The following is a 9,362-nucleotide window of genomic DNA, read 5'->3' as shown; positions in this document are numbered from 1 at the left end:
CAGCAGATTCACCTCAACGCCTTCCAGCGCCTTCCAACGCCTTCTAACGCCTTCCAGCGCCTTCCAACGCCTTCTAGCGCCTTCTAACGCCTTCGAACGCCTTCCAGCGCCTTCCAGCGCCTTCTAACGCCTTCGAACGCCTTCGAACGCCTTCCAGCGCCTTCTAACGCCTTCCAGCGCCTTCCAACGCCTTCTAACGCCTTCCAACGCCTTCTAACGCCTTCCAACGCCTTCTAACGCCTTCCAGCGCCTTCTAACGCCTTCGAACGCCTTCTAACGCCTTCGAACGCCTTCTAACGCCTTCCAGCGCCTTCCAACGCCTTCCAGCGCCTTCCAACGCCTTCCAGCGCCTTCCAACGCCTTCCAGCGCCTTCCAACGCCTTCCAACGCCTTCTAACGCCTTCCAGCGCCTTCCAACGCCTTCCAACGCCTTCTAACGCCTTCCAGCGCCTTCCAACGCCTTCCAACGCCTTCCAGCGCCTTCCAACGCCTTCCAACGCCTTCTAACGCCTTCCAACGCCTTCTAACGCCTTCCAACGCCTTCCAACGCCTTCTAGCGCCTTCCAGCGCCTTCTAACGCCTTCTAACGCCTTCCAGCGCCTTCCAACGCCTTCCAACGCCTTCTAACGCCTTCCAGCGCCTTCCAACGCCTTCCAACGCCTTCCAGCGCCTTCCAACGCCTTCCAGCGCCTTCCAACGCCTTCCAGCGCCTTCCAACGCCTTCCAGCGCCTTCCAACGCCTTCCAACGCCTTCCAGCGCCTTCCAACGCCTTCCAACGCCTTCTAACGCCTTCCAGCGCCTTCCAACGCCTTCTAACGCCTTCCAGCGCCTTCCAACGCCTTCCAACGCCTTCCAACGCCTTCCAGCGCCTTCCAACGCCTTCCAGCGCCTTCCAACGCCTTCCAGCGCCTTCCAACGCCTTCCAGCGCCTTCCAACGCCTTCCAGCGCCTTCCAACGCCTTCCAACGCCTTCCAGCGCCTTCCAACGCCTTCCAACGCCTTCTAACGCCTTCCAGCGCCTTCCAACGCCTTCCAGCGCCTTCTAACGCCTTCCAACGCCTTCCAACGCCTTCCAACGCCTTCCAGCGCCTTCCAACGCCTTCCAACGCCTTCTAACGCCTTCCAACGCCTTCTAACGCCTTCCAGCGCCTTCTAACGCCTTCTAACGCCTTCCAGCGCCTTCCAACGCCTTCCAACGCCTTCTAACGCCTTCCAGCGCCTTCCGACGACTTCCAGCGCCTTCCAAAGCCTTCTAACGCCTTCCAGCGCCTTCCAACGCCTTCCAACGCCTTCTAACGCCTTCCAACGCCTTCCAGCGCCTTCCAACGCCTTCCAACGCCTTCTAACGCCTTCCAACGCCTTCCAGCGCCTTCCACCTCAGCAGAGCAACACTGATGCTGCTCGTGCAGCTGTGCAGGACTCACTTTCAACAGGAACCTTCGCACGTATCCGTGCTTTTCTGGCGGCGCCCAAGACTTTTGCAGAGTTCTTAAATAAAATGGTGATTTGGGATGAGAAAAGGTCTGATTTCTCCCTTTGAAAACATCTGTGGAGCTGCATTTTATGGCAGTTTCCATTGTTTTCTTTTAAACTGTAGTTTAAAGTTCAGATAAAGTGCAAAAACTCCATTTCAGACGTTTCAAATTAAACTCTCCGGGCTGATGGTCTCCTTCTCTGGTTAAATACTGAACCCAGACACCAGACAACTTCCAGCTATAACCTAAACTAGCTTTGTTGTAAAATGGTGATTTGGGATGAGAAAAGGTCTGATTTCTCCCTTTGAAAACATCTGTGGAGCTGCATTTAATGGCATTGTGATGCCTGAACACTTTCCACACAGATCATCTCTGGTTCCATCATGGAAACACAATAAGTTTGGAGCTAAGGTTGTTGTTCTTTATCTCTTATGGGATGGACAGTCGTGTTAAAGCCATATTCAGCATCTCTCGTGCACAGAAATACAGTTTCCATCGTTTTTAAAGTAGTTTAAAGTTCAGATAAAGTGCAAAAACTGGGAAATTAAACTCTCCGGGCTGATGGTCTCCTTCTCTGGTTAAATACTGAACCCAGAGACCAGACAACTTCCAGCTATAACCTAAACTAGCTTTGTTGTTCTTTGGCTGAGCTGCTTTTCAGAAGCACATTGGTTCTGGATCCTTTCTGGGTCGGAGAGCTGTGCGTCTTCCCCTCAGACCGAGTGCAAAGGCTGCAGATCACGACTCGTATCTGCGTGATAGATGCAGCAGACAGGGTCAGGAACTGGTGCTGAGCAGAGGAAGATGCAGACTACAGGCTGATAAACACAGACAGAACTCTTCCTGGAAGCCAATCTGTCACAGGTTTAACTTCACGTCAGCCATGACAGAACGATCCCCCCCGATGGGTTCATTCCTCTTCTGACGCTGCTTTCTTTTCCAATCTGGTGAAGCAGTTTTGCAACAGAACAGGAGGCTGCGAGTGACAGGCCTGGACCCTGCTTTATGAGACTATTCTGCTGTAAAGCTCCAGCAGATCCCGCTGTATCTTTTTATAGTTTGGGATTTTAATGAGGCCGATTAAAAGTAAGAAGCACAGAACGTGACAATTTACCCAACAAAAACCCCCAGTTTGCACTGATGTGGCACGAGTTCGAGGTAGCAGGGTTTAAACCCTCTTTCTGAGGAGAAAACACCGGCTGTTTCCATCATTTCGGACACATTTTCACACGTGCAGAACTGTGTGAAGACCTCAGGCTGTCAGCTGACAAAAGATTCCTTTTAACAATAAACTCCCTTTGATCGACGTCATGCACAAACATTTGGTCCCTTTCAACAAATGTGATAAATTACTCTGAATTACATTTAATTTATGCAGAAAAACAACCAAAAAAAAGGGTCGAAAAAGGCACACAGTCCAACCAGCTGCAGGGAAGGAAGGTAAGGGAAGAGTTCTCATTTCTCGGTTTCAGTCAGGATGATGTTGGCCGTGACGAACATGAGGCAGAAGGCGGCCCAAAGCAAGACGAACCACACCCAGAAGGCGTGGCGGAAGGGAGAGCGGTGCTTGTTGACGGCATCTCTGCCCATCACAGGCTCCAGATGGCGCCGGCCGTAATACACCAGGCACGCCGGGATAATGTACTGGATGCCCGTGCCGGCGTAGGACCCTGTGATGCCCACCAGGGACTCCAGGTTGTGGGTGCAGAAGGCCACCAGCACCGGGGGCACCAGGGTTATGAGAGGAAACACGACGCGGTCCACCACCCACGGGTAGGTGCCGCCGTCCCGGTAGAACAGCGTCTTCCAGTTGTTGCGAAGCGTCACGGCGATGATGGGGAAGTTGGTGCTGATGGTGAACACGGGGAACAGGCCCAGAAAGTAGCGCAGCGCCGGGATATCCAGCACGTTGCAGTTGTCCGTGAAGTTCAGGGTGTACATGTCGTGCAGCAGCGAGCTGTCGAAGCAGAAGATGGCGGTGAAGGAGAGGAGCACGTAGAAGCCCAGGATCAGCACGTAGTCCGCCAGCACCAGCGGGCCCACGCGCTTCTTGTCAGAGATGGGCGTGACCAGCGAGGGCAGCGAGTGCTGACACATGAAGGAGTAAACGCACACGCCGAACAGGTTGGGGACGCCGGAGAGGCTGGCCACAGGCGGCCGGCCCTCGCCGGTGCCTTTGCCGATGCGGATCAGAGCCAAGATGATCATCATGGTGAACGCTGAAGAGAGAAAAGGGAAATTAACTCGATCAAACATGTGATATAATCACGATTAAACCACAGGAATCAAACTCTGTGGCTGAACAGCGCCCCCTGAGGCCACAGCTGGAAATTCCCTTTACAGGCTGCCGGTCCATCAGAGGATAGACTTTAAAGTTCTGATGCCGGTCCATCAGAGGATAGACTTTAAGGTTCTGATGCTGGTCCATCAGAGGATAGACTTTAAAGTTCTGATGCTGGTCTATAAAGCTCTGAATGGTCCAAAATGCATCAGTGACCTCCTGACCCACTATGAACCTCCCAGACCCCTCAGGTCATCTGGATCCGGTTCTTTATCAGTTCCCAGAGTCAGAACCAGACCTGGAGAAGCTGCATTCAGCTTCTATGCTCCACATGTCTGGAACAAACTCCCAGAAAGCCTCAGATCAGCTGAAACACTCAGGATTTAAGTCCAGTTCTATGTATTTTCAGCTGCATTTGAATAAGCTTATTTATCATATTTTAACTCCTGATTTTATCTTTCATATATATAATTTTTTCTGATTTTATCTATTGTTCTTATTTCTTTCTTTTGCTTAAATTTTAAATTATGCTTTTTATTTTTTATTTCTTCTGTTTTAATGTCTCTGTAAAGCACTTTGAATCACCTTCTTGTTGAATTGTGCAAATAAACTTGCCTTGCCTTTAATTTTCCAGCAATTAGTCACTTCCTTCAAACACTTTGTCATTAGCTGCCCAGAAAGAAACCATAAAGTCAGCAAATCAGATGTCAGGTCATGTCTTAGAAGTGAAAAACTTGATTGTTTTGTAGAAAATGCTTCATTTCAGGGATAAAATACATGAAAACTACAATAAGACCGCTATTCCAAGTCAGTTTAACACCTTTTTGCCTTAAGTTTATCCATTTTTCCACCGGAAGATGAATCTACGTGATGGAGAAATAAAATATTAAAGCCACTGAGGAATTATTCATCGAGTTACAGCCACATTTATAGAAGGTGGGCTTGATTAATTATCTCATATCTTTGCCTTAATCATCCAAAAAGGCTACTTAGCTTTTAAGGACAGTTTTGTACTTGTTTGTCAGATAAAAGCTCCTAAAATGAGTCAAACACTCAGATTTGACTCTTAAAGGAGTCAGAATATTTCTTCTCTCACTTTATAACAAACTGTTGTGGGTTTCTGTGCAGTTTCAAAGCCAAAATAACCAGATAATGTCCTTTAAACCCCCATAAATAGCCTGAATAAGCTGAAAACAGTGGCTTTTTATCCGGAAATGGACCCTTTTACATGTGGAGAAGCGCCCACTTCTACTTCACAAGCATTTCCTGTTTGGCTGTAATCCATCGCATAAAAATAATCTTCAAACTCTGCGACAGTCTGTGGGTTTATACCGCTTCATGTAGCGTATTCTCGTCTTGTGGGGCCAACAAAGCAGAGCCTCGCCGGGGTGTAATCACGAGTCTGGGGTCAGTTTGGGGCCAAACCCAGAAACGATCCATTCATCCAGCACCTCCCTCCTCCAGCCACCTCTGCTCCTGACAAATGTCCCTTTTACAAGTCTAAAAGAGATAAATGCACATTGTGATTGTGGCTGTTTTCCAGAGCTAAACAGAAAGAGATCGATGTGCAGTTTGCTGCCTTTGTGGCGTGGAAATGAACTCACTGAATCTCTCATTATTCCTGCTGTTAGAGACAAACCAAAGAAGTACAAGTCATGGTGTGTTTGCACCACTTTGCACATCAGGTGACGCGACGTTTTTGCTTCTGAATGCAGGTGAGAGTCCCTGTTTTTCTCTTCAGGCTTTGGCAGCAGATGAAGTTTCTTCTCTCGGTGTTTTTCGAGCTGCCCTCCAGCTGTTTGTCCCACAAACACGAGGAGGAAAAAACCACATGTGACACATCAGGTGAACACAGAGAAGCACCTCTTGCTCTTCACCTGCCTTCTCCAATTGATTTCTGGAGGTGAGATTCTTGAACTGCGTGCAGTTCTGTTACAGGCTGACAGCCACGTCTCGCTCATATGAGCCCGTGACCCCGGGAGTTAGTTAAATCCTGGGGATGGCGAGCAGCCAGCTCCCCGGCTTTCATCATCAGCTGTCCTTTAAACACAGACTGACATTTAGAAAGTGAGACTATGAGCAGAGTCGGTCTGTACCGTAGCTCTCTGACTGCGATGCATCGCTGAAAGTGTGAGATTCCCTTCTGCCTTTGATGAAAAGCAGGCGAGGGCAGCTGCTCGGTGGGATCTTCAAGTTCTGAATAAGCTCTATTGATCAGTGAACTTTTATTGCACATCCAGAGAAGACGATGCTCAATAAGAGATAAATCTGCAGCAAAAACTTCCAATTTTCTCTGATGACTCATTCTAAAAAGCACTGTTATTAACCACGATTCATCTTTCACACGGTGGTTAATCATGTGGGCAACAGAAAGACATTTAATTAGCATGTGTGGTGGTCAGGGACCGGCTACGAGCAGGCCTGCTTTCTGCCAAAAAGACACCAAAGAAGAAGACATAAATCTTCCTTAGTTACGGCCCTGGGTGGCTGCGTTTCTTGCCCTGGTGCTGGGCTGCGCTGTGCCAGTGTCTGTCCTGGACCGGTGCCGGGGTTTGGATCCCGCCCAGCCCATAACCTTGACTGCTTCTCTCATCAAACAGGCTTCTCTGTGTAACTGATTTGGACCCGTGCCCCAAACCCAAGACCCAGTCGGGAGGCTCGCTGCACATCACTGCATCTGCTCGCCTCCTGCTTCTGGGTTTCAGTATCAGTTGTTGAAATTACTTCAATTACTGCACGCTGCTTTGGGTTTGAAGTCCATTTGTACCCCGAGGCTTTTCCAGGTATTAAATTAAACCACAACTATGCAGTGGAGACAAATTGGTGAATTTTTGGCTGTTTTCCTTCGTCATTTCTGACCAAAATAAAAGGTCTGATCTGACTGGCGTCCACTGAATATGGATTCATGGCGTTTTACTTCAAAACCTGCCAGCAGATTGAAAAGGAGTGTTATTTCTTCTTAAATAGCCCAACTTTTAGCATTTATTATGACTGGAAAGCATAAAAACAAGGAAAAAGGGTTGATTTTCACATTTCACAGGTTGGATGCCGGGAAGCATAAAGTTAATGAACGTTAACAACTACAAAATTAGTTTCAGAGTGAATTTAAGATGCAAAATCTACACAATACCCTTTATTTTCCCCCAGAGTTTTATCCTAATTAGAGTCAGAGAGCTAATTTATGCAGCTGCAATCACAGAAATAAGTAATCCTACAAGAAGTGGGCAAATCACACCTTCCTGTGACGGCTTTATTACCCTCCTGGTAAATCATCACCATCGTCTTTGAGTGCCCAGGGAGCAGAATCTAGGTGAGTTTTTGGCTGTTTTCCTTCGTCATTTCTGACCAAAATAAAAGGTCTGATCTGACTGGCGTCCAGTGAATATGGATTCATGGGATTTTACTTCAAAACCTGCCAGCAGATTGAAAAGGAGTGTTATTTCTTCTTAAATAGCCAAACTTTTAGCATTTATTATGGCTGGAAAGCATAAAAACAGGGAAAAGGGGTTGATTTTCACATTTCACAGGTTCCTGGAACACATCAACACCTCAAACTGTTTGCATCACATGACAAGTTGTCTGCAGGCAGATCCTGACAGTTTGGAGTCACACAGTCAAAGTAAATGTAGACTAACACAATAAATCTATTATCTTAGTTGTGATAATAGCAACAACCCTCTCTGATTCACTGATAAGTTAAAAAAAAACTACTTTAAATTCACACTGCGGCAGCAGACTTTGTGGAAAGACTTCGTGGAAGTTACTCTGCAGGCTTTCTGCCTGGTGAAATATCTTCCTGAAGTCGATGTGGAGGCCAGTTTATACATTTGGAGAGGTTATAAAACTGTAAATGGTTTAATATCAGGAAACACATACTGATTCAGGTTCATTTTAGTAACAGAAATGATTAAATGTTGCTAATATATGGCATTAAAACTGAGCTACAGCACGAACGGGACGTCTGGGATCTGGCTACTTCCTGCAGTGGTTGGAGTGTTTCCACATTGTTCTGATTAGACATCGAAGGCTTCACACTGCAGTCACATATAAGCCCCCAGTAAAAAGTTCCTGGGCTTTGACTCAACCTCCCTGTTTGGTTTCGTATCAGCTGAGCTGGGTAAAGACGCGGTAGCTTTCGTGTTGCATGAAAACAAACGGCCAATCCAAGAAGGGAATAACCCCATTTTCACCGGGTTAGAGGGGAAAAAAGGGCAAAACCAAACCAGGTCTGATCTTTTGTTTACTTTCACACAAAGGCAGCTTAAAAAGGATGAAAAACACGCGGCATTCGCACACATCAGAGGCCAAAGTCTGCAAAAACTGTTGCACGATTGTTCAATATTTAATGCATCTTTGGCTTCTACCCAATGTAATCTCAGGCCGCGGGGGGAAAGCTCTGCTGCTCCCAATTTAAACATTAACCCCCTTTCACAGAGAGGTCACAGCGATGGGCAACAGACCAGCTTTCAAGGACAAGAACACGTCGGAAAAAGGCCTCGCTCCCATTGCATCAGCATATCTGTGTCATCTCATCTGCTGCGCTGCAAACACTCGATCTTTGAATTACTTCAGCTCAAAATCAGCTGGAATGTGTGAAAGATTCCTCCTCCCGACCCATCTGCCTGCTCCTTCGGTGTCTTTCTCCCTTTCCACAAATATATGTGAAACAGCGAGGACGTCAGAGGTGTCGGACAGGAGGAAGAAGCGTTTCCCCTCCACCTTACCAACGCTAGCAGGCTGCACAGGAAGGGAAGTAGCGTGGGGCTTTTAATTAAGAGTGCCTCAGGATAGCGGGTGGGGGGGGGGGCACCTTTTTGTAGGTCTGGCCAAGCTCAAGATACTGAGAGAGGAGGTAAGAACCTGCAGGTTGGATGCCGGGAAGCATAAAGTTAATGAACGTTAACAACTACAAAATTAGTTTCAGAGTGAATTTAAGATGCAAAATCTACACAAAGCCCTTTATTTTCCCCCGGAGTTTTATCCTAATTAGAGTCAGAGAGCTAATTTATGCAGCTGCAATCACAGAAATAAGTAATCCTACAAGAAGTGGGCAAATCACACCTTCCTGTGACGGCTTTATTATCCTCCTGGTAAATCATCACCATCGTCTTTGAGTGCCCAGGGAGCAGAATCTAGGACCTCTAGGACCACAAATCTGTTGTTTTAAGCTAAATTAACCCTGGAAAGTTTGTGAAATGCTAAAAAAAAAAGGGAAAGAACAGGTGAATCACCTCTTAAGAGGTCAGTGACATGACTGGGTATAAAGGTCATGAGAAAAGCTTCACATTTATTGATCAACTATGTTTCTACATCTCAGACAGGAAAACCTCAACATTAAAACAGCAGCATGTCATTGTCTTTTATCACTTTACCAGGTTCTGTGTCAGACCAACTGAATCTTTTCTGTAATGTTTATGGATCCAAATCACGCTGCATCGATTTCTTCAAAAATTAGGAGTTAAACTAGAAGAACTTAACTTTTGTTTGGTCTTTATTGAGCATGTTTGATAATCGTTTATATCAGAGGAAATAAAAATCCGCAGTATTACTCTTGTTCGGTCAGCTTGACAGTTTTGGTGGCCTCTGATGGTGTCTTTGTGACCTC

General features: G+C 46.9%; 1 protein-coding gene across 1 annotated transcript in view; it reads right to left on the bottom strand.

Moving 5' to 3' along the window:
• Positions 1 to 1,286: 1,286 nt before the first annotated feature.
• tmem104 (transmembrane protein 104) overlaps positions 1,287 to 9,362 on the bottom strand; it is a 78,521-nt gene continuing 70,445 nt past the window's right edge. Inside the window, exon 10 of the mRNA XM_072368739.1 lies at positions 1,287 to 3,695. Coding sequence (XP_072224840.1) covers positions 2,932 to 3,695 — 764 coding nt within the window. The 3' untranslated portion in view covers positions 1,287 to 2,931. The remainder of the gene's footprint in view (positions 3,696 to 9,362) is intronic.

This window comes from Leuresthes tenuis, unplaced genomic scaffold (assembly GCF_036924035.1).
Source record: "Leuresthes tenuis unplaced genomic scaffold, fLeuTen1.0.hap1 SCAF_17, whole genome shotgun sequence".
NCBI classification, from domain to species: domain Eukaryota; kingdom Metazoa; phylum Chordata; class Actinopteri; order Atheriniformes; family Atherinopsidae; genus Leuresthes; species Leuresthes tenuis.
The sequence above is the reverse complement of the archived record's forward strand: the minus strand, read 5'-3'. Positions and strand labels throughout refer to the sequence as shown.